Source organism: Monodelphis domestica, chromosome 3 (assembly GCF_027887165.1).
Source record: "Monodelphis domestica isolate mMonDom1 chromosome 3, mMonDom1.pri, whole genome shotgun sequence".
NCBI classification, from domain to species: Eukaryota; Metazoa; Chordata; class Mammalia; order Didelphimorphia; family Didelphidae; genus Monodelphis; species Monodelphis domestica.
Genome location: NC_077229.1, coordinates 17,259,326 through 17,283,946, shown reverse-complemented (window position 1 = coordinate 17,283,946; position 24,621 = coordinate 17,259,326). Strand labels below are relative to the sequence as shown.

The 24,621-nt window shown below is 51.2% G+C and overlaps 1 protein-coding gene across 3 annotated transcripts in view; it reads right to left on the bottom strand.

Moving 5' to 3' along the window:
- Positions 1-24,621, bottom strand: part of CLTCL1 (clathrin heavy chain like 1) — a 79,597-nt gene that overhangs the window by 50,275 nt on the left and 4,701 nt on the right. For 2 of the 3 annotated variants that reach the window (XM_056821415.1, XM_056821416.1), the window contains exons 2-6: positions 17,341-17,548; positions 10,039-10,307; positions 6,580-6,741; positions 4,523-4,636; positions 2,065-2,238 (exon numbers count right to left, since the gene is read on the bottom strand). In XM_056821415.1, the coding sequence (XP_056677393.1) occupies positions 2,065-2,238; positions 4,523-4,636; positions 6,580-6,741; positions 10,039-10,307; positions 17,341-17,548 (927 nt within the window). The remainder of the gene's footprint in view (positions 1-2,064; positions 2,239-4,522; positions 4,637-6,579; positions 6,742-10,038; positions 10,308-17,340; positions 17,549-24,621) is intronic. The other variant, XM_056821417.1, reaches the window with a different exon arrangement.

The window sequence follows — 24,621 nt, the reverse complement described above, 5'->3', positions numbered from 1 at the left end:
TGGAGGCTGGGCCTGGCCTGCTCCACAATGCTTCCTTCAGGGATACACGAGCCTCGGGCCTGCCTCGGGCCTGGATCACGTCTGTGGGGCGTCCGTTCCTGGACCGCTGGCGAGGACTAGCACAAGCCAAAAGCTCACGTTCGTAGGTGGAGGCTGTGTGCTTCCAACTCTTCCTCCTCCAAAATGGGCCCAGGATGTCGGCGAGGTTCAAAATGGCCTTCTCCCGTCCAGGAAGCAGGCCTGGCCCGGAACATTTCGCACGCTACTAATCGCACACCCTGGATGCTCCCAGGTCTCAGCCTGGGCACTTCTGCTCGCCATGTCTGCCATCTCTGGAGCAGGTTCCACCATGGCCTGACACGGGATCCCCGATGCTCTCTGTGGTCCTGTCTCGGCAGGAGATGGGACTCCTCCGACGGCTTAGGAGAAGGTTCTTGGCTCCTTTCCATTGTTCTTCACACGTTCTGAGGCATAGAATGAGCTAGAAGCTGTCCTCCATTTGGGGAGAAAAATCCAACCCTTTCTTTAAAAAGTTGGTAATCTGACTGAATACAGACAACACGCCATTTCCTGCCTGTTAAAATACAATCAATTCGTTGTGGCATCATCTGGCACCAATTATATCTGGTGTCATCTGGTTATTTTCTCCACAAAAGCGTTAAAGACTAAGGTGAGTGCAAGGCTTCTTCTGCTCGCACCTCGTCATCCTGGCCTTCCTTAGGATTCCTCATTTTCAGAAGACCCCTCCCCTCCTGACCCCGCACCAGACAGGATCCGCCCTTGTAACAACTCCAGTCAAGCAAAGCAAATCACCAAGTTCCTTAAACTGCCATGCCTGACCACTTCTGAACCCAGGAGCAGAATGATGCTCACCATCATCATCCTCGTGGGTCTCACGTGGTCACCCACTCAGCTGGTCAAAATTCTGAAGGCTTCCGGCCTCCCTTTTTCATTAGAGAAATCTTTCAATTCCCTTGTTAACATATTTTTAATATGGAATTAAATCCTATTTCTCCCACGTAATGTCACTAATTCTCATCTTTGTATTAAAATTAGACTACATCAAAGGATATGGAGAGCCTTAAATCTGATACAATCTCTCCCTCTCCAAGCCTCAACTGGCTTCATGGTTGACTTTTTGCTTTTCAAAGAATTATTTTCATCAGTGAAGCTTTGTACCTTTGGCTAATTCTATTTTGTTTTTTTTAACCCTCACCTTCCATCTTGGAGTCAATACTGTGTATTGGCTCTAAGGCAGAAGAGTGGTCAGGGCTAGGCAATGGGGGTTAAGTGACTTGCCCAGGGTCACCCAGCTGGGAAGTGTCTGAGGCTAGATTGGAACCCAGGACCTCCCGTCTCTAGGGCTGGCTCTCCATCCACTGAACCACCCAGCTGCCCCCCTAATTCTGTTTTATACAGATTTCTTTTCTTCAGTATTTTTGGTGCCTTTTTTTTACCAAGCTGTTAATTTTCTTTTCATAATTCTCTCTTTTACAATTTTTCCTCTAGCATTCTTACTTGATTTCCTTTTTTTTTTTTTTGCTTTTTCTAGCTCTTCCTGGATTTCCTGTTGGGCTAGTGTCCAATCTGCATTTTTTAAGGCTTAACCTGCTTTGGCTGGTCTCAGCCCCCCCTTCGATCGGTGCCCACGCACACGGTGGGAGACCCCGGAGGCCTCGGGCCCCGATCGATGTACCAGAAGAAGCCTGCCTCCTTGTGCCTGCAAGCCTGCCCTCTGACCTGGGCTGAGGTCAAGTGGCGTGCAGGCTCTCTGAGAGGGGTCTGAGCAAGCCAGGACGTCTGTGGGGGCTTTTTGGCTCTGGGCTCTCAGCAACACTTTGGCTAGCCGTGGAGCCGCGCATGGCAGACTCAGGTCAGTGGGGCGCAGCCAGGCGGTGATGCGATTCTCTCACGCCAGGTGAACGCCTGCACGGAAAAGCCCGACTTCCTGGGAGGCGCCGGGCGGCCCTGCCGGCTCGGAAGCCAGGGGAAAAGTCGGGGAGCGAAGAGGCCCCGGCACGGCACTCCCTCGGCCGCGGCTCACGGGGGGGGGGCGGCCCCTACCTGTCCTTTCTTGTTCACGCCAATAATGCCAGACGTGGGCTCGTGGGAAGCCGTGACGAAGACCGTGTCGGCGCTGATGCGGTTCATGTAGATGCACGTGCCAGACTCCAAGTCGTACATGTGAATGTAGCCGTGCTTTGTGATCAAGTAAATGACCCCGTGCTTGACTCCTATCTGGGAGGAAAGAAGAAAATGCAGACCTTCACCGCGAGATCAGAGCACGCAGCACCGGCGCCCCCTGTGATGGAGGGCGCCTCCTGTGCCCTGCGCACTGCCCGCGCCTTAAAGGAGGCCCATCCCAGCTGGGAGCTTCCTATTCCGTGAGGGGAACCTCCGGGGCCCGCCGGCCTGGAAGCTGCCAGGTAAGACGTATCAGAACAGAGCACAGAGAGCTTGTTCCTCATGAGTTAAGGAATCCTCATTTGGCTCAGTGGGCAGGGAGCCAGGCTGGAGGCGGGAAGACTTGGGTTCAAATCTAGCCTAAACACTTCCCAACTCTGTGACCCTGGGCAAGTCACTTAACCTCCACTGCCCAGCCCTTACGGTAGGGTTTTGTTTTTCTAAAAGATGACACCTTTGCTTTGTAGGCAATCAGATGGGAGTAAAAGTAATAATAACGGCAACAGGCATTCATACAGCACCACCTAAGGGCCAGGCACTCTCAAGGACCGCCTCATGTGATCCTCCCAACAAGGGAAGTGCAATTCTTATCTTCATTTTGCAGAAGAGGAAACTGAGGCAAACTGAGGGGAAGGGACTCAGCCACAGTCGCCCAGCCAGTGAAGTGTCTGAGGCCGGACTTCAGCTCAGGTCTTCTTGACTCGGGGCCCAGCTCGATCCATTGCACGTGCCACTGAGGGTCCCAGATCGAGGGCAGCAGAGGAGAAAACGGCAACTCCCTCCGCTCCCTGCCTGGCCCGTTCGCTTTGGGAGAGGCTGCAGGGCCGGGCGGAGGAGCTCGCGGGGCCTGCTTCTATTCTGGCCCAGACCCGAGCTCGGCTCCCTCCTGGGTAACATGCGCGGGGCACGTGCCCGCATTTCCTCGGGGAGCCTCTGCTAACTTCGACAGGAAGGCCGGGAGAGCCTCCTCGTGCCTGCCTCCCAGGTCAGAGAAGTCCATCCGGTCTGCGCTCCCGGCATGTCCGTGTCCCTTAGGAAGCCCAAGGAAGGCTTTCCCTGCTCACAGGGTCTGTGTACTGGAAAGCAGAGACGAGCATTCTCTTCCTGCCTAGTTTGGGGACCCTATTAGCTCTCTGCCAGCCAGAGATTCCTCAGGAGGCTCTGGGGAGGTCCTAAAACTCCATTCACAAATCTGCTTGGAAGTCTGTTCGCTGGGCTCTCCCTCCGGTCATCAAGAGGGTCGCTGACCCATCACCTGACTGGCTGTGATAATGGCCTAAACAAACGGATATTCTTTTTTTTTAACCCCACCTTCCGTCTTGGAGTCACTGCTGTGTATCGGCTCCAAGGCGGAAGAGTGGTCAGGGCTAGGCCATGGGGGGTAAGTGACTTGCCCAGGGTCACCCCGCTGGGACGTGTCTGAGGCCAGATTGGAACCCAGGACTCCCGGGTCTAGCCCTGGCTCTCCACCAGGTGCCCCAACAGGAGGATATTCTTATCCAGAATCAGTCTCTCAAGATAATCTTAATCGCAACGTGCTCGATGGCATCTTCTTCACAGGGCTGTCAGGAACGTTCTTGGCCAGCAGTAAGCAACGACCCGTCTGTACGTGACACGTGAATGAACGTTCGCATTAGCCAAGTGGGTGTGCAGCTAGGGACAGGCGCTTCCCACTCGGGATCAAATTTCCAGACTTCAACAGCTCTACAAAGCAGAATCCGAAGGCATCTGGAAGCACTTTCCTAACCAAAAGACATCCTTAAGCTGTCTGGAAGAGACAAGGGGAGCCTAAGAGCAGAGACAAAACCTCGCCTGGCACCTCGAACGCTGCAGGGGCCTCCAGCTGGCCCGAGGTGGTCTGGCAAAATGACAGCCCCCGGGACTTCGTAGCTTTCCTTCTAAGAAGTCACTCAGCGGAGGGAGAACCAGACCCAGAGACGGGAGGTCCTGGGTTCCAATCCGGCCTCAGACACTTCCCAGCGGTGTGACCCTGGGCAAGTCACTTGGCCCCCGTGGCCTGGCCCTGACCACTCTTCTGCCAATGCACAGTATTGACTCCAAGACAGAAGGCGAGGGTTTAAAAAGGGAAAAAAAGAAGGCCCTCAGGCCAATTATGAAGAAATGGAGGCTGCCATACAAAGGATTACTGTGCGGCCTCCCCCCAATCCCTCTTTGTTTCACCTGGTGTTCTGGGATCCAGGAGAGGAGGAAGCAGGCCTGGACAGAGAAGCCATTCATTAGAAGGCACCCCGCGGGTAAGACCTGAACCCAGGGCCTGAGCCTCCACACCGTGCTGTCCAAACATTAGAAGGAGTCCAAGAAAAGGCACCAGTCCTACCTGCATAGCCACAGGGAAATCCGTCTGAGCCTCCGGAGGAAAAAACACATCGAGGGCTTTCTTCCCAAAGGGCTGGTTCCCTGCTGCAGGCTGGCCCACCTCAATGATGTGCAGCTGGGGGGAGAGTTCAGGACGGGAGACGCTGAGGCAAACACGGCCCGCTGGCCAGCGCCGCACCCTGAGCACACGCTGGGGCTAAAAGAGGAGGCCCAGAGCGGAGCAGGGAACAGACGCGGAGGCGAGGCGTGCAGATGGGAAGGGGAGAAGCCAGGAAGGACAGATGGCCGGGCAGGAGCCCCAAGAAAGCCCACAGGAGAGAGGAGGAAGGAGGAAAGCATGATCTGGGGGCAGATCCCCGCGGCGGGCTCACGCGGCAGCCACATAAACAGGCCTCAGCGATGGGTGGCCAGGGCAGAGCCTGGGCAGGAGCGGGCAAGAGGACGTAGGGAGAATCGGGGCCCCTCCGAGGCCTGCAGTCCCAGGGAGCCACCAAAAGTGGAGCGGGAGTGAGTCAGAGCACACAGCAGTGGCGAGAGGGCATGGTCCCGGAAGGCCAGACTCTACGGCTCGATGGACGTGGGGCACACGGAGGCCTTCGAGAGCCTGAGGACCACAACCCACAACTAGCAGGAGTGCTACCTGTCCCACTGCACCCCAAGGACCGCACCAAAGGAGGGGGGTGAGAGCAGGCTTAAGAGAGTCGACTTTGCCAGGGTTACGGGCTACAAAAGGGGCTGCTGGGTGGCTCAGTGGCTAAAGTGCCGGGCCTGGAGACAGGAGGTCTTGGCTTCAAATCAACACTTCCCAGCTGTGTGACCCTGGGCAAGTCACTTGACCCCCATTGCCTAGCCCTCACCACTCTTCTGCCTTGGAACCAATCCGCAGTATTGCTTCTAAGACAGAAGGTGAGGGTTTAAAAAAATGCACGAAGCTATGACAAAGCGATCCAAGATTCTCTTGGTTCTCAGTTGCCCTACGCTCGTCACACTCATCAAGTAATCCAGAAGATCTAGGCTTCTGCCTCCCAATTCCGTCATTGCCGCATGCCTTAGGCCAGTGTTGGGGAACCTATGGCACATATGCCAGTAGGGGCTGCTCCCTTCCCCCTCTCCACAGCTGCCTCACGACATTTCTCTCATCACCCACCCCTCTGCCCAGCAGCCGAATGGGAGCACTTCCTCCCTGCCCTGACTGGGGTAAGGTGGAGGGGGTGGGGGGCGGGGCTCACATGTAATGTGAGGGTGCCGTTTGGGTACTCAGTCTCTAAAAGGCTAGCCATCACTGCCTTAGGCTCATGTTTACCATAAAGAAAAGTGGCTGTGCTTCACTATCAGAAAGCGCTCTATCTCTTAAATTTCAAAAATTAAATGTTAGTTTTGGTTTGAAGCACACAAAAAAGAGCACTTCTACATAAATAGAACACAAAAGAGGGCTACACAGAAAACTGGGAAGAGCCATTTCATGCCACATCTTGTTTTTAGAAGTCTACAATCATTCCACGCTTTCAAAACTGTCCTGCTTGTCTGGGCTTCAGCTTCCTTCTGTTGTTCCCTTCTGGTTTTTTTGGAAGGGAAGGAGAGGCAGAGTAGTAATTTTTTTAAAAGGCAGCTTAAAAAAAAATAAGCCTAACAAAAATAAGTATCAAAATCAGAATAAAACTGCCGAAATTCCTTAGGCAACAAAGTAGGACAAATCAATCACCCAGAATGTGTTTGTTCAGTGTTCCCCATCTCCCTCCAATGATGACTGAAGGGGTAAGATTTTTCTGAAGCCTTCACAAGGACATATTTTCTCTTTGTGAGCCCCCTAGCCATGGACACTGCTGGCTCATTTTGAAATCAAATCTCTATTTAATCAGAGCTTTGAATTTAGTAGAAAGTTGCTCAGAGAGCTGTGAATACTAGCTTCACTGAATCAAAGTAAATTTGTTTTCTCACTCAAACCTCAGGCTCTGGATTCTAATTCTTCTTTTTATAAATTGATGGTTTTTGCAAGAACTGAGGCCCTAATTCTGTAGGAAGAGAATGTGAAAGGCAAGAAAGAAAAAAGGTTTTTACCTTGCCACCTGTAGGGCTCCGTACAGCAAAACAGAAAAGAGTGGAAGTCTTGGAGTTCCCTTCTATTTTGAACTCGGCAAAAGCTGCAGCATGGCCTTCTATTGGCTGAGAGACCTTCCTGTCCACTGAGTAAAGCTGCATTGCTCCAACCACACGATTTTGCTGAAAGACCATGTCGAAAGTGAAAAGAATGTTATTAAATTTAATATGACATGAAATAAGAGAACCACAAATTAATATTCTCTTTAAAAGGAAAATTGGCATTTTTAACTGAAGAAGAATCTATCTTTAAACACTTTCTGACAGCTTTTGTCTTTTACATTATCTTCATTTCTGAACACAATCTTTCTGCCTACCCAAAAAGCCTTTCCTTCTGCGAGGGAAAAAAGTTCAGCCAAAGTGACCAACTGAATATCAACGGAACCTCACAGCACATGCAATAAAACAGGATTTTTTTAAAAACAGCTCTTGATTTTTTTCCAGAGAATTCATAAAACGGAATGAAAAAGCAGGGCGGGAATGTGAGGACAATCCTTAAAGTTCGCCTGGCCCTGTGGCCTTCTGCCATCAGCCACAAGCAGAGGTGGCACACTGGTGGTTCCTGTGACTGCATAAAGGAAAAGGAACAGCTAACATTCTGGCGAGCCAGCACACACCCAGGACACTAAAGCATGGGCAAGCTGTGAAAATGAGATTAGAGAACAGTGCAGAGTTAAGAAAACTCTGCCTCATCAGTCTAAGAGAGGAGTCACAGCAAGATGAAAATCTATAAAATAATAGGTGGGGAGTGGGAATGGCTTTCACACATTGAAAGGAGGGCAGTCAAAAACCTAATGTGGGGAGGCAGTTGGGTGGCTCAGTGGAATGAAAGCCAAGCCTGGAGATGGGAGGTCCTGGGTTCAAATCTGGCCTCAGACACTTCCCAGCTGTGTGACCCTGGGCAAGTCACTTAACCCCCTATTTGCCTAGCCCTCACCACTCTTCTGCCTTGGAGCAGATACACAGTATTGACTCCAAGACAGAAGGTAAGGGTTTAAAAAAAATTTTTTTTAATTTAAAAAATCAACTAATGTAGGGGCAGTGAGGTGGCTCAATGGAAAGAGAGACAGGATCTCCTGGGTTCCAATCTGACCTCAGACACTGCCTATGTGTGTGACCCTGGGAGAGTCACTTAACTCCCATGGCCCAGCCCTTACTGCACTCCAAGGAACCAATACACAGAATTAATTCTAGGACAGAAGATAAGGGTTTATTTTTTAAAAAAAAAAGCTAATGTGATCCTAGAGTGTTCGAGTGCCCTCAGTTCTGGGGGAGAGACGTCCCACTGGGCTCTGCTCAAGTCAGTGGCAGGAAAGTAAGCATATCCAGCTTTGGGGGCCATGTTTGAATAGCCCTTGAGCCCAAAGGAGAGCAAGCAAGATGATGAAGAGAATGGAGCCCAAGATACAAGGACCAGTAGAAAGGATGGGAGATATTTAGAGCAACGAGGTGGCAGCTCGAATTATCAGCAACTTCTTTACGTTGGTCTAAGCTGGCCTCTTGGACATTGTCATTCTGTTCTGAGAGGCTCAGCAGGACCAGCTCAGCCCTGCATCCGCAACAGCCCCGGGAATACTTGCAAAGAGCCACATGCAGACACGGGGAAGCCTTCAGGCCAGGCTGCACGACTGCATCGGGAAGTGGGGGAGGACTTTCTGTCCAGGACGGATGAGGGGCCCCGAAATCCCTTCTGAGGTTCAGACAGACGTGCCCCATTGCACTGCCAGACGTGAGAGACAGCAGAGCACCTGGAGACTGGGCCCCTCCCTCCCGACTCTCCTGCACGGTTTGCCCAAACGCCCACAGCTGCCTCATTGGCCGGCTCTCTTGGTGGGCAGGGCCAGTCCTTGTGTCCCCAGGGTCAGCACAGGGCCGGCACACAGCAGACTCGCCTCCTCTGCCCGTCTCCATGAAAGGGTCCACATGTGCCATTTCAAGCTCTGCCCCGTGTTCCAGACAAGTCCCCAGAATGGGGGCCGCCGAGTGGCGCAGCAGGGAGAGCTGAACTGGTCATGGTTGTCCTGCCTTGCATTTGACTAGGGACACCAGCCTGTTCTGCCAGCACTCTGCTCCACTTGGTCCCTTTGGGGAACCGAGGCCTCCCCCAACAGGTCTAACAAGCTGGCCCTGAACTTGTGACGTCCCAGCAGACCCTGGCCGACATAAGGGAAGGACAGCTTGGATGGTGATCACCAGGTCTTGTGAGATTTAAAATGGTTGAGGTCTTAAACTGTAGTGAGTTAAAATGGTGGAAGATATAAATTGTGATAGATATAAGAGAGGGTGAGTAAATTTGACCGCAGAAATAAGTTTCACTACAGTGTCTTGGTTTTTAAATCAAATATAAGGTGGTCACCAGGGAAATATTCGCAATTATTCAAAAACCCAAGTCAACTGGGTTTTATAGAGATTTTTAATTAATAATATAATGAGGAATTAGAGAAAGAAAGAAAGAGTAGGAAAGGAATAATTATGAAGGGCCTCAAGCCAATATGGCCTAGACCTGAGTCTTAAGAGAGAGAATCAGTCAGTCAGTCTTTTAACACTCACCACATGGTCTGCCTAAACAAGGATTCTAGTGACATCAGGACAGCTCCATCTCAGCTGACTTCACCAGAGAGCCTTCCAGCCAGAGACTGTTCCAAAGGGCCTCTCTCAAGAGCCTCCAGAGGGACAGAGTCCCCTCAGAGGAGCTCCAGCGAGACCTCCTTAGAGATTGTCCTCCAAGAGCTTCCCTTCTCCAGAGCCTCTCTCAAGAGATTCTTCCCAAGCGGTCCTCATCAGAGATCCTCCAAAAGGATATCTCCTCAAGAGATTCTGCTTTTTCTTATATAGGGGTTTTTCTCCCATGTCACCTCCCCTAAGTCCCTACATCAACCAATCACTGTAGACGCTTTCCAAAGGACTGCCCATCTAAATTCCTGCTAAGTAGACCAATCTCCTCAGTAAGCCTGAATCAGAAAAAATGCTGCTGTGTCGACCAAGATCCTCAGTAAGTCTGAACTAGAGAAAACACAGCTGAGTCAGCTAATCTCATCAAGAGAAAACTTCCCCGACCCTTTTAGGTACCTAGCATCCCATTGTATCAACCCTAAAAACAGGGCTGGCTCAAAGAACACCTTGCCCCACCATAAGCATGGATCCAAGTACTTTCTTTGTTTAGCAAGGAGTTTTCTCCCCTAAAGCAGTCTTAAGTACGGGTGGAGTAGAGGTCCTCCCATTTCTGATCCTGGCAAGTTCTCACATCAAAATGGGGAATGTTTCTCAGTAGGGAATTTGTTCCAATTAAGAATTCCCCGATGGGGAAATTTTTAACATTCACAAGTCTGAGAGATTTCAAGATTTACAGTCTCCAAGCCCCTTGTCAGCCTGCCCGCCTGCCCACCCCTCCTACCGCCCCTTGTCCACGCCGCGGCTCACCTGGGCAGAGATGCCGATAAGCAGCAGCCACTTCTGGTGGTCGTCAGTCCTGTAGTTGATGATCTGGCAGCCGGCCAGACTCGCGTGGCGGTCAAACACCTTCAGGGGCTGAGAGTCCCCCTCCATGCTCCAGTGGTAGACAGCGGTGTCGGTCACCAAGGCGACGGTGTTGACAGAGACCCATTTCCAGAAAGTCACCTCCTCCGCCATCGTGTGGGCTTTCATTTTACTCTTCATCTCGATATTGAAAATCTGGAGGGTCTTTCCCGCTAGGAGGAGACAGCACAGGGGAAAGGAGGGAGAGAGAGGGAGAGGGCGGCAGGAGAGAGACATTAGCACCCGAGACACGTGTTCTGCCTTCTTATCTACGCTGATTGGAGCAACTATTCCCAGATGGTTTGAAAACCAATTCCAGGGACTCCTCCTCTGCTGAAGGAGGAAGGGGCACAACTGGGCACTGGCAAAGGTGCTCACCAGAGCAATTCTGTCGAACGACTACAGCTCAAGTGCTGCAGTCTTGGGTTCATTTTCGAACAGCCTTCTCTGGATGTGAAAGAGGGAGAGACTAGGAGGACTCCCTTGCAGGGAGGGGATGTCCAATCTCCAATTTTACAAATAATACGATCACGTGGGAAATGCCCTGCTCACAGTTCTATGCTACCAGGCCCTGTGCCCTGCGGAAAAGCATTCTGGACCCAGGGACACTGAAGATGCTGAGCCTTTGGAAGCTCTCCTTGCAGGCTCTCCTGGAAGGCCCTGGCTGTCCTCTGACACTGCCACCAGTCTGGTGCAGGCCTCTGCCTCTGCAAACCTATTTTGAGGAACCGTAGTAGTAACCGGTGGGCCTAGCTGTCTCAAGTGTGAAGGGACTTCCCCAAAGCACAGCTCCAACCATGGCCCACCACCACCTTCACGAACTCCAGGAGCTCCCCGACAGCCTCCAAAATCACACACCTCAGGCCCCTTCCACCTCTCCAGCATTCTCAGACGTCACTTCCGTCCTCTCCGTCCCCTAGGCCTGTGACGCTGGCCTTCCATGCCTTCTCACTGGCTGTCCTCTTCCAACATCCCCTTCCCTCTTCACGCCCATCTTCCCTGACTCCCTTCAAGTCTCCACTAAAGCCCGTCTTCTACAAGAAGCCTGCCTTGATCCCTGACCCCTGATCCCTCCCTGGATGTTCTCCAGCTCATCCTATCGAGAGCTTGTTTGTTCCTCCACAGGCTGTGAGCTCCCAGAGGGCAGGGAATACTTTTCCCTTTCTTTGTATCTGTAGCGTTTGGCCCAGGGCCTGGAACAGAGTAGCTACTTCATAAATATTTGTTCACTTGACTTGTCCATTAAATAATTTAAGTTTACAGAGCTGTAAAATGTTAGGATAAGAAAAATGCAAAACTATTATTACTGGAAAAGGTTAAATCAGTCCAAATAAATAACAGTCTTCTTAAGTCACTTCTAAGTGGTAAAACTGTTGTTAGGGCTTAATTTTAAGACAGAGGGTCATTTTTATAGTTGTAAGCTTCTGACGAGGAGAAATAATTAATTGGCCAAAACAAATGTTTTCATTTTTTCTATGGTTAAAAGTGTCAGCCAATCACTAGCCTGTTCGCAAACTAACTTCCTGCATATTTTATAAATCTCATGCATCTTTTCATAGGAAGTGTTGCTTTCTTCCCTCACCTCATCATGCCCTAAAGCTAGAAGTATTGTAGGAGGGCCCCCAGGCCAGCCATCTCTTAATTTGCCGCCCAGCTGTCCTCTCGTGCCCCTCAAGCTGGGGACCTTCTCTTCTGCCATGCCCATGCCCTTATTCCCACCGTGGGCATCCTGAGCTTCCTTTTCTGTGTAGTCTTCCCTCACTGACCAGTGCTTGGCACACAGTAGGCACTTAATGTTTACTGACTGACTGACAATCGCCAAGGAGTGAGAGACCAAACCCTTCCATGGTCGAGATACCTGAGGAGGCAGCTAAGCAGGAAAGTGGGCTCAAACACTTTTTAGCTCATCACAATATAATGTGAGAATGCCCTTGGACCAGAATAACTACATTTGTTGGCTTATCTGTCCATCTTCAAAAGTAAATTAAGCAAGAATGAGTATCAAATGTCCACCAACTGGGAAATGGCCGAACAAACTGTAGCATATGATGGTGACAGAATACTGTTGTGCTGTAAGGAGTGATGAACGGGAGGATTTCAGAAAGAGCTGGGAAGACCTCCATGAACTGATGCGGAGTGAAATAAGCAGAACCAGGAGAACATCGTACACAGTAACTGCAATACTGTGGAGTGATCAGCTGTGACAGACGTAGCTACTAAGAGCAATACAATGATGCAGGACATCTCTGAGGGACTTAGGACAAAGATGCTATCCACATGCAGAGGAAGAACTGTGGGAGAAGGAATGCAGATCAAAGTGCATGATTTTTCACTTAAATTTATATGAGGTTTTGTTTGGGGGTTTTGGTTTTATGTGATTATTCTGTTACAAAAACGAAAATGGAAATATGAACATAAGAACATGGAAAAATGCATGATAAAACACGTACAACGCAAGTCTAATTGCTAGCCAGCTCTGGGAGGGGCAGAAGGAAGGGAGAGACACAATTTGGATCTTATAACTTATGTGGAAATTTGTTACTACATATAACTGGTAAAAATAAAACATCTTCATAAAAAGAACTGAGTATCAAGTAAAAAGCAAGTCACCCCCATTTTGATAAAAATATTTCTCCTACTGGTTTATCAAGCAGTTATAACTGAAGTATAACAAGCTAAGCTGAGAATGCCCCTCTTACTCTACTGACGATTTAGGTGATTTGTGCCCATTTAATGAGGCTCCACCATTGGCCTTGAACAATCTTCTATTCCATGGCCCTCAGCGTCTATGTAAATATGGCAGAAGGGGAGCAAAGAGGAAAAGCCTTTAGAAGAAAAGGGTAGGAGTAAAAACATAAAATTAAAAAGGGCTGGCACTAATGAATCCAATGAAGTGAAAAACAATCTTCACCCCTAGTTTCTCTGAAAGGTTTCATTTCCAAGATATCTCAGGAACTCGTTCAAATTTATAACAGAAGTCATTCCCCAATGATCAAAGAATATGAAGGAAAGACACCCAAACATCATGTAGTCATATGAAAAAATGCTCCAAATCTCCAAGAAGTAACCAATGCAAATGAGAGCAACTGTGAGGGTCTACCTCCCCCCGTCAGTTTAGCAAAAGGGGCCAAAGAAGAAAATGACAACGTTGGGTAGGGGCAGCTGTGAGCTGGTCTGGCCATTCTGGACATCAATTTGGAACTAGCCCCAGGAAGATCCAAAAGAAAAGGTCCCGTCTGTGTAAAAATACTGATCGCAGCTCTTTCTGGGGAGACAATACTAGACGGGAGTGCCCATCAACTGGGAATGGCTCAACAATTATGGCGGGTGAATGCAATAGAATACGACTATGCTCTAAGTAATGAAGATGCTTTTCAGAGAAATGGAGAAGACTTGTATGGACTGAGAGTGAAGTGAGCCAGAAACAACAATGTGGACTATCACATCTACATTGTAAAGATTGTTAACTCAGAAGGACTTAGAGACTCTAATGGACCCCGTAGCAACCATGACTCAAGAAGCCCACTGATAAGGACCAAGATATGATATACCAATATGCAGAACGAGATTGTGGCAGGCCTAGAGACAGGAGGTCCTGGGTTCAAATTAGGCTTTAGAAACTTCATAGCTGTGTGACCCTGGGCAAGTCACTTAACCCCCACCAATACCGAGTATTGATTCTAAGGTGGAAGGTAAGGATTTAAAAAAACACAAACAATGAGATCATAGTCGATGTGGGCATTCACACTGCTAACCACTCCGACCGATTCCCAAAGAAGAGATGCTGCATCGAGGTTATGAAAACTCCCAGGGAGGCAGGGACAGAGGCTCCTGAGGCCACCTCTCCCACTACTGGGCAGCTCTACTAATTAAAACATTTTTGCTCTAATCAGTACAACGTTCACTCGCTGCTCTTTAATAAAATCGGCTTTTAGTAAGTTTGACCTAACAGCCACTGTCCGGTTTCACTTACCTACTCCCTGCCCATTCCTTTCTCATAGAAAACCGACTTGCCAATCCTTCCTTCCTATTGCTACGATGCAAAATTAAGGCATGCTGCCAGGACAGTCTGGGCTGTCTGGTGCTCTCCACGGTACCAATTCCAGGCCTTGGGTAGAGCTGTATGAGGAAAGTGGCAGCTAAAAGGCTCGCCTCTGACGGAGCTGGAAAGGACGATCCAGCGAACAAGTGAGGCGCTTGCCCCTCAAAGTGGAATGATCTGGAAGCCTCTGCGGTAGTGCGTTCTAAAGCCCTGCTTTAAGGCAGCCAGGTCCCCGTTTGCACCAGGCCGTGCCCTGGACAGTCACTACAGAGCGCCCAGTGCCTGGAGATCAGCAGCCCGAGTCCTGGGGCTCGCACCCCCACCTCCCCACTCCCCCTCTCTCCATGCACCTCTGAAATCGGAATGAGGTCTTGGGCCCCTGAGTTGCCCTTCCTCCTTGCCTGTGACCAGCTCTCTAAGAGGAGCCCAGCAACTCCGAGCTTTGGGCTGGCTCTACTTCAGAGCATAAAAGTTCGAGTCAAATAAGGGAAAACTGAAAGAAAGAGAAGTCAGTGAAAGCCAAGCTCAGCCTGGGGGCAGCCCAGGAAGGATGCATGGTTCTTAGCTTCCTTCAGAGACCTGCTCTCCACTGGCTAACAAAAACCCAGTTACCCTGAGGTGCTTCTGGATCAGGGAGACTCAATCACCAGGGTAATGACCACTTTCCAATGGTCTTGATTCAGTCTACATTTTTTCCCACTTGGAAAACAAAAGTCCTTTCAGTTAAAAATGAGTAAAAAATGCATTTTTACCTTCCTTGATATAGGCCTCAAACTGCCACATTCCCCCTTCTTTGGATGGTCTGACATTATAAAGAAGCTAGAAAAGACCCCCACGAGTAAAGAGACACAGTGTCCGGTTTAATGAGGCCCTCGAGGAGTCCAGAAAGTCACACTCTTTGCTGCCACCCATCAATTCCAAGAAAAACCGCCCACTGAGGACCCTTTTAGAAATATGGACAAAGGCCATCTCCACTCGATCACCCCCAAACCTACCATCAGGGAAACGGCGGGGGGCCCCACACCCAGATGCTGTGGCCTTCCAAGAAGGAAGAGGAAGGGCAACAAGCCCGTGGCCCAGCCCTCAGGAGAGGCCACGCCACTCTGGCTCACCCTTCAGTGCCACTTGGGTGTGTGGCTATTTTGTTTTTAAAAGACCCCTAATATGCTCTTAAAATCTCTGCTTATAATGACTAGACTTCTAAAACACCGGTCACACTTCTGGCCTAAGGTGGAGACACCACCACGGAGGTGGACAGTGACCCCCTGCTCCTTGGCTGCCATACTGACCTCCACAACCCAGCAATCTGGCCAGACGGGGCTCTGGAACAACGGCAGGCCTTCGTGGGGCTTTCTGGCCCACTTGATCAACCAGCACCTGGACCCACGGAGAAATGCATGGAAACCAAGGCCAAGTCTCTCCCTGAGCCAAGTTCAGAAAGATTTAAAATGGAGTGGAGGGGGAGGGAGCACGGTGCAAATCTGATGCATGGGCCCCACTGGAGACAGTCTTGACAGACAAGAGTCTCGTAGACTTAGGAGGCGGCCTTCAGGCGTGAGCACTTCCACAGTTTTCCTGTCCTAAAGAATTCTGCAGAGCTACGGAAGCAGGTGACACTTCCAAATGCCACTGGATGCTTTAAGGTCAGCCAGCAGGAAGGGCTCCCCAGTGGCTTCAAACCAAGGCACGATGCCTTTATGAATGGACTGAGCTGGGGCTAAGCACTGGCGAAGCCAGAAAAGAGTTAAAAAGCCCAGTCCCCACTCGCCAGTCCAACGGGGAGGAGATACAAATGCCCGTGTACAAACAAGACTGGGGCAGAAGCCGGTGGCCATGATCCCAGGAGGAGGAGTCAGGAAAAGCTTCCTCAACGAGGCACAGGGGGCCCCAAGGAGAAGGCCCAGAGATGCCAGGAGGCCGGGGTCCCCAGGCCCGTGTAGGTCTGGGGAAGGACGCTGTAAGCCCACCAGACAGGGAGGGAGGGGCTAGCTAAGAGGGGCTTTCAAAGCCAAACAGGATCTTCTATTGATCCCAGAGGGAAGCCGGAGTCCCTGGACTTTACCAAATGGGGAATAAGAGGGCCCCAACGGCCCCTTTCCGGAAGAAACCAATGACGAGATTGGCATGCGAGCCTGACAACAGGATGGTGACCAAGTTCAACCTCCTCGGAAGACGTTCTGCTGGCCCAAGACCTACGGGGCGCAGTGATGAAATGGGGCGGCCAACTCATTCCAAGTGAACCACCAGGGACACCCAGAACATCTTACGAGGACGGACCACAGTACCACGTGCTCGCTCCAGGACGAATTAGCTCACCATCTGTCTAAGACTAGGAAGCAAGAAGGAAAGCACAGCTTTCTTTGGGGAGAAATCTGACGTTTAAACAGAACGCCTTTACTCACAGATGCTTAAACAGACACCCACGGGGGAAACTAGTGGCCCCTTCCTTCTGGCCTCAGAAGCAGGCGGTCAGCCCGGCGGCCCAGGAGTCAACATTCCCAAGTCTCAGATGGAGAATCTTCACTGCTCAAAATAGGGCCAAGATCTGATGATTAAAGTCAGCCACCAAAACCCGGGATCAGGTCTGATTTTCTGACAACTCAGGTCATCCGCTGGGTCCGCCTCAGCCCCTTGTCCACGGAACTTGACCTCAGGCTTCCGGCCACTGCTCCCCAGAGGCGGACTTCCCACCAGCAGTGACATCAGTGCACTGCGGCATGGAGAGAGGCTCCTCCTGGGAAGACTCACTGTGGGTGCTGGTGTCACTCCCGAGGCCCGCCAAAGGCAGAGACCGCGGAGGCCCTTCTGACGCGGCTGGGCACCAACCAGTCACAAAAACAAGTTGCCAAGGGGCCGCTAGGCGACTCGGTGGGCAGAGAGCCAGTGCTGGACATGGGAGCTAGTCCTGGGTTCAAATGGAGCCTCAGACACTTCCTCCCTTAACCCCCGCAGCCTCGGAACCGACACGCAGGAGGGAAGGGCTAAACAAGAGACAAGTTGCCCCCACCTCCCACCTGACCCTGGGCTGCCTCCACCGTCATCCACACTAGGTCCACAGCTCTACCAGAGACAATGTCTTTGCTCGCAGCCACCCAGTGGGAAGCGAGCGGCCCCTTCCTTGCCAAAGCAAGCTGGGAGAGCTCCGACCTTCCCCGTCCGCTCACCTTTCAGGGCGATGACTTTAGAAGCTGGGTTCATGATGGCGCTTTCGGCAGAGATGGGCCGGCGGATGGGGGCGGCCGGGTCGCTCATATCGATGATGACCACCTGCGCTTGCTCCCCCACCTTCTCTCGGATGCAGATGAACTTGTCAGACTCCATCGTCAGTGTGCTGAAGCCAATGTTGGCAGGATTGATTCCCAGGTTCTGAAGCTAAACAGAAGGAGACCTGGTCAAACTCAACAGAACTCCAAAGAGATCAGCTCAGAGTTCGAGCCCCTTATTTTACAGAAACGGATCAAATGCCCCCAACGGTCCACGTGGCTGTGATCACAAAGATGACCCGGGGTCAGGATTTGAACCCAGGTTTCCACATTCCAAATCCAAGTTTTTGCTCGCTATCACGCTGCTACAAAACAAGGGGCTTCCATTTTAGCCCCATTCCAGTGCCCGACGGGATCGTGGAAGGGGCACCGAGGAAACGAGCGTCTCCCCAGTGTTGACTCGGTCCGCAGAAGGTTCTCTGGGCATCCTGAGTAGTTGGGTCGCAGGACTAGTCCAGCAATCTGGAGGAGAGCGGCAGCCCCTCGGCTACGAGGGGACGCCATTTGGGCCACAGCGGCGCTTAAAGCAGCACATCTCTGCCCCGCTCTGCATCTCAAAGACAAGCGGGCAGATCATTTCAGTGTGGAAATACAGAGAAGGGGCCGGGGGAGCCGTGAGGTCCGAAGCCCCATTAGAAATCCAAGCAACGACAGACGGCGCCAGCAATCAGGGGTCCATTCCCTCAGACAGTATCTGGGCCCCCGGAGGAGAATGGACGGGGGGCCGGAAGTGAAGAACCGAAACGGCCTTGGAGCCGACACAGACAAGGGGAGGGTTCAAAATGACGTCACAGAAGACATCAACCCGCCCAACTCTAGAGCATCTGGGCGGAGGAGACGCAGAACCAGAGCTAGCCAGTGTACACAGAAAGCGGCTTCAAGCCTCCAAGTCCTGCTTCTGTGTACGCCAGGGTCAGGCAGAAAAGGAGGGTCAAGAAGCCCTGGAACAACCCTCCCCAACCCTCTGGGCCCCCAGGTTTCACTGCTCCCCTCTATTCCTGGGCCTCTGAGCCAAGGGGAAGCCCTGGGTCCCTTCCTTCAAGCAGTCAGATGGCACAGTGGAGAGGCTGCTGGACTTGGAGGCAGGAAGCCCTGATTCTGAACCTTGCCCGGGAGACTCACTACCTGTGACCCTGGGCAGAGGCCTCAGTTTCCTTACTCGTAAAATGGGGATAAAACAGCCCTGACTTCCTGGAGCTGTTGGGAAGATCCATGTAACATTAGCATCTTTCGACGTGGAAATCCTGGCTCGTTGTTCCTGTTTTTCGTTTGTTATCTAGGAGTGAGGTACCCTCCCACTGCTAGCGCCACATGCATCATTACACACGTGCACACGGAACCCGAGCAATCATCATAATAAATCTGGCTGCTCCAAAGGAGCTCAGAATGCTCCAAGGCGTCTCCACGTGGTAAAGAGAGAACTAGGACACGGTCTGCCCCACATGGATGCCGGGGCCAAGCAGGCAGGCAAAGAATCATGGTCTCCCTTTTCTTTGAACCAACTTTTGTTAAAAGGAAAGAATTCCTGAGAACAAACGAAATGTAAAAGCAGCAGATGGGCCGGAAGCAGTAATTAATAGTACATGAAAAATAAATTCTCACAGCAACAACTTTAAGAGAGACAGACAGTTAAGTGACTTGCCCAGGGTCACACAGCCAGCAAGGGTCTGAGGCCAGATCTATCTACTGAGCCACCTCGCTGCCCCAGTTCTTCATTTTTATTTAAAATGCAATGCAAGTGGTACATTCTCCAAGATGCCTTTGCCCAGTTATTGGAACTTAAGCCCCACCGCTCCAACATTACCTTTTATTCACTTAAATATGTATATGAGTTCTGTGAGGCCAGAGCAGAGCGCGACATTTTTGGTTCTGTCCTCAGTTCCTATAGGGCACAGTGCTTGGCACACAGTAGATACTTAATGCCTAATGAATTTAATTGAGAGGGATCTTCTACAGATGATAGTGGAATTAGGGTTACTAGAAGACTTCTTTGTCCTGTTATCAATGAGTACCTTAGGATGAATTCTAAGACCAGAGAGCGGTAAGGGCTGGGCAATCGGGGTTAAGTGACTTCCCCAGGATCACTCAGCTAGGGTTAGGGTTAGGGTTATTAGACTTCTAAAGTGTCTGTGCACCTAGGCAAGGGGCAGAATACTGCCCTCCCGACTCTGGAGGATGGTACCTTATGACAAGAAGAGTCTCTGAAAGGCGAGAGGGAGCTTCCTATCAGCCATCTTGGCTAACAGTCAGCTGTCCAAGGTACCTGCTACATAACAAATACAGAGCACCAAAAGCCATTCCCCAATAGATAAGAAGTCAAACAAGGTGGACAAATACTTCTCAAAAGAAGCAAGCTAAAGGGGCTGCTGGGTGGTTCAGTGGATTGAGAGCCAGGCCCAGAGACAGGAGGTTCTTGATTCAAATCTGACTGCAGAAACACTTCATAGCTAGTGACCCTGGGCAAGTCACTTCACCCCCACTGCCTATCCCTTCCTGCTCTTCCACCTTGGAATCAACACACAGTATTGATTCTAAGATGGAAGGGAAGGGCTTAAAAAAGAAAAGGAGGCTCCAGGAGGAATTCAAGTGGAGGAGGGGACCACAGGGGGACAGGGATCTTCAAGAGTGACAAAGCTTTATAAAAAGAACGGCTTCCTTTTGCCTCTCAAAGGGACCGATTTTCTTTTGTTTAAAATCTTCTTGTGCTCACACACAAAGAAATAAGCAGATCTGGATAAGCCACCTCCAAAATAATGTCAGGGAAGAGGCCTTCTCCAGGTTCAGCCAGGGCAGTTTCCTTGATGCTCCTTTTTTGCCTTTCTGTGAATTCCCAGTGCTAGGCACAATTACTGACATACGGCGGTTGTTCAGTCATGTCCCAACTCCTTATGTCTTCATTGGGGTTTTCTTGGCAGATCCCGGAGTGCTTTGCCATTGTCTTCTCCAGCTCATTCGACAGAAGAGGAAACGAGGCCAACAGGCGGAAGCGTCTTGTCCAGGGGCACACTGGCTCTGGGTGTGAGGCCACATTTGAACTCGGGGAGAGGAGTCTCCCAGATTCCAGGTGCAGGGCCCTGGGCACTGGGTAGCCCTAGCTGCTTGGGCTTGCTACCCTTCTTGGCAGCCGTGTGGACGCCAGGAGAGGAGGATCGGAGCCCAAGCCTTTGGCTCGGGCTAAATCACAAGAGTAAAGTGAGCCCGTCGGTGGACGTTCAGGACAGCCTGAAATCTACCCACCCCTTCTCTTGGGACCTCTGAAAGCGCTGACGCAGAAGCACACGCTTTACAAGCTGCTCCACCCCTCTGAGGCAGCTTTAACAACTCTTAAGCAAGTTTTCTTCTATGGGCCTGGCTGCACATTCCACTCACTGCTCTTCACTCTCATCCCCCGGACCAGACGGCACCACCCCATCCCTGGCCCACGCTTGAGGTCAGCCCTCCCCATCCCGAGTCTTGCCTTCCCTGGGCTAAACAAACATCCCAGCTCCTTGGACCACCCAATACAGGACCCTCCGCCAACTTGCTGGTTCTCCTTGCGACACGCTGGCGTGTCCAGACGTGACCCCGAGACTCCAGACCAGGTCAAAGGCAGAGCGCGGAGACCCTGGTCTCCTTGTTTCTGCTGGCTGTCACTTTCACGGGATGGCACCATGACCCGAGCTTTTCTGGCAGTCACGTGCGGTGACTAAAAACCTTAACAGTGGGGGCAGCAGCGTGGTCAGTGGATAGAGCCAGGCCAGGGACAGGAGGTCCCGCAAATCTGCTCGTCTGCCTTGGAACCCTTGTTTAATACTAATTCTAAGAAGGAAGGCAAGGGTTTAAAAAAGCCACAGGGCCATCTCCAGCATAGGAAAGCCCGCGTTAAAACAGCTGCTCCTCCATCAGGGCGCCCCTCACCTTCTTACTGAACAAGACTCCTCTCGATGCCTAAAAACCCCTCGTGTGGCTGCTTTGCCAGACTGTGCGGAAAGGGCTACCGCTCTTGTTTGGTCCTGGTGGCCCAGGAGGCAGGTACACCGTATGAACAGAATGGACGATCCCTGCACTGGAAGAAATATTCCATCTAGACAGTTTCTGTGGGAAATCTGGAAAAGTACAGGGAACCCTCTTCCCAATCCAAACTTGTTATTAAATTCAGCTTTATTTAAATAACCTGCAGCAGTCAGATAAGAGGACTCTCATCTCAGCTGAACTAAGGACAGCCATTCAACCATAAACGGTCCTTATCCACCCGGTAGCCCTGGGGGTGGGGGGGAAGACATGTCGCCCAGGAGGATCCGTGCCTACCTGCCCTGGGTATCTTCAGCATCAATCAATAGAGAAGGCGTCCCCTCAGACTATCATGGTTGGCCCATTTCTTGGGAACCCCATTTTTCAAAGATAGCCTCTCAGCAGAGGGTATGCAGTTCTCTCCTTTTACCTCACCAGCATCCATATTCCCTCTATCCAAAACCTTCCTTATCCCCCGTCCCTCTTCAATCCTCTACCATTCCTTTAACGATTACAGTTTAGGGGAAGCTGGGAAGACCTTTAGGAACCGATGCAGTGAAGTGAGCAGGACCAGAACAACCCAAAGACCGGAGTGCCCGATAAATGCAATGATAAACCCCAAATCCAAAGGACAGAAGACTCCCTTCCTGGGAGAGGCGACGGACTCAAACTGCTGAATAAGGCAAACCATCCTGGAAATGGTTAGGGAGGGGGCAGATTTCCTGGGAGGCTTTTTTCTCCACAGGGAGGAGGGGGGCAGTGGGGAGGAAAGCTAAAAAGAACTACAAAAGGAAGAAACATAAACTAGAGAAATTTTCAAAAATAGACACTTGAATGAATTTCGAATGGGTCAAGATTGTTGCATTTTGCCAGGTGGTTAGAATGCAGCTGCTTCTGGCATTTGTTATTTACTGACCATTGGCGGTGACGATCTTTTGTGCCAGTCTTTCACCACTAGAGCTACAATGATTCTTAGGAGGGTTTTCTCAAGTAGAGGAAAACAACTTTCCGGCTCAGCTTCATGTCTTTCACAGGGCACTAAAATGTTATAGAAAGCTCTCTCTTTCCCCAAGGAAGGTTTTCCTTCTAGGTTAGTTTCCAATAGAGGATAAATGGACGTTTCCAAAATGAGTCTAAGTGGATAAAGCATCAGCATTGGAATCAAAAGGACCAGGGTTCATCAGATACTTCCCAATTGTGTGACCCTGGGCAAGTCACTAACAACGTCCACTACCTAGCTCTTACTGATCTCCTGCCTTGGAACCAATATAAAGTATTGATCCTAAGAGAGAAGTTAAGAATTTAAAATTAAAGTTAAAAACACACACACACTGACTCTGGGACCTGGATTCACATCCCACATCTGACTCCTGTGTGACTTTGGACAAGTCTCTTGCCTTCCCTGGGAGGGGGGTCTGTTGCTCATCTGTAAAATGGGGGGGTTGGCCTAGACAACCCCTGAGGTTCCCTCTAACTCTACATCCATCCTCATCCTCCTTCATTCCCTCTACCAGCTACCATGCTTTGGGACGCATGCCTGGAGCTGAGCAGTTCTGGCGAGGAAACCTGTCCAGTCAGCATGCTTTAGTTTCTATCCAGCCAGGTCTGTCCAGGCCCCGGTTTCAGAAAGGACAAGTCAACTGGCTCCCCACTCTCTACCTCCCTTTCCTGGGCTCTGGAGCCAGGCCTTCCCCTGTCAGGATACAAACTCCTTGGGACGGGCACCCTGGGGGCTGTTATTGCCAGGCTCTGCAGGGAGTGCTCCCTTGGGGCACTCTCAGGTCCTTCCACAAGGTCACCTCCCCTTCCAGCAGGGGATGGAACCTAGGAAGGGCTTCTGAATGCTTCCTGAGTGATGACCCTCTGGCTGGCCCCCAGGCCTGGACATGCTCTCTTCATCTGTGCCTCTTGGCTTCTCTGGCTTCACTTCTAAGATCCCACCTTCTCCAGGAAGCCTTCCCAACCCCTCTTCACTCCAGTGCCGAATGTATGTATGTATGTATATGCATGGTGTTTCCTCCCTTAGACTGGAAGCTCCTTGAGGGCAGGGACTGTCTGACTATCTCCTCAGCACTTGGCACAGAGTAGGCGCTTAATATTTACTGATCTATCGATCAATGGATTGACCTCACACAGAGATTGTGTCACAACTGTGTCCAGTTTCTCCTCTCTGCAGGGTCCCCAAGAGAAGAGGACACGGTCCTGGCCATCAAGCACTGACCACCACCATCCCGAGAGCCCCTGCTCCTCCTTGAGGCTTTCTAGGTGGTGATTCTTAACCTTCTCCTCAACTTAGAGCTGGCATCATCTAACCCAACCCCTGTCATCTTAAAGATGTGGAAACTGAGGCCAAAGGGGTCTGAGCTGCCAGGACTGGACCCAGGTGACCTGGAGCTCTTTTCCCACAGTACCCCAGTTCACTTTTCTGTCCCTCTGCCTCCCCGCCTCCCCTAGAGATCCCCAAGGCATAACACTGACAACAAGAGCACAAGGCACACTCAGGCACGATGCTGGACTTGGGAGTAGGAGGCCCGCTAGGCACCTCCGCGGCTGCAACCAGAAGCAGGTTTACATCTGAGGGAGGCCTACAGGCTCAGGGTGACTCCCAGCCTCGCACCCGTGTCTCTGGAAAGAGAAAGTTGCACTGGGCAGAAGATGCACACACTGAGTGAAGCAGCAGCATTCGTGAGGTCTTCTTCACTCTCCTCACACCCCCGGGGCGACACGTGAGAGGACATGGGCAGAGTCCCACAGGCCCAGGCCGGCCAGCCACCTGGGAGGGAATTCAATGAGATCAGCTGCCCTTTAGGGTCTATTTCCAGGCTCTAGCAAGAGGGAGGCAGTGACATTTACAAGCTGCTTTCTGCCTGGCAGCAGCGTGCCGTGTTCATGAGGAAGGTCAAGAAAACATGGCCACCTCCTTCCTGCTCCTTCGCTCTGGGGATCGAGGCTGTACACCAACAAGCCCAGATTCACGGCGTGGGCCAAGCCCACAGACACCCAGGGGGGAAGGAGTAGAGAGACGCGCAGTGTAGCAGTAGCCGGGCTGTTGGGAAAGCTGGCGAGTGAACGGCCTCTGAGTACCAAATCGCATCTTCTCATGCAGAGCTGGGTTCTCGTAGAACACCACCTGGCCTGAAGCCAAAAGAGGCCGAAGGACGCCGTCCCGAGACGCCGCGCGCTCCCCGAGTG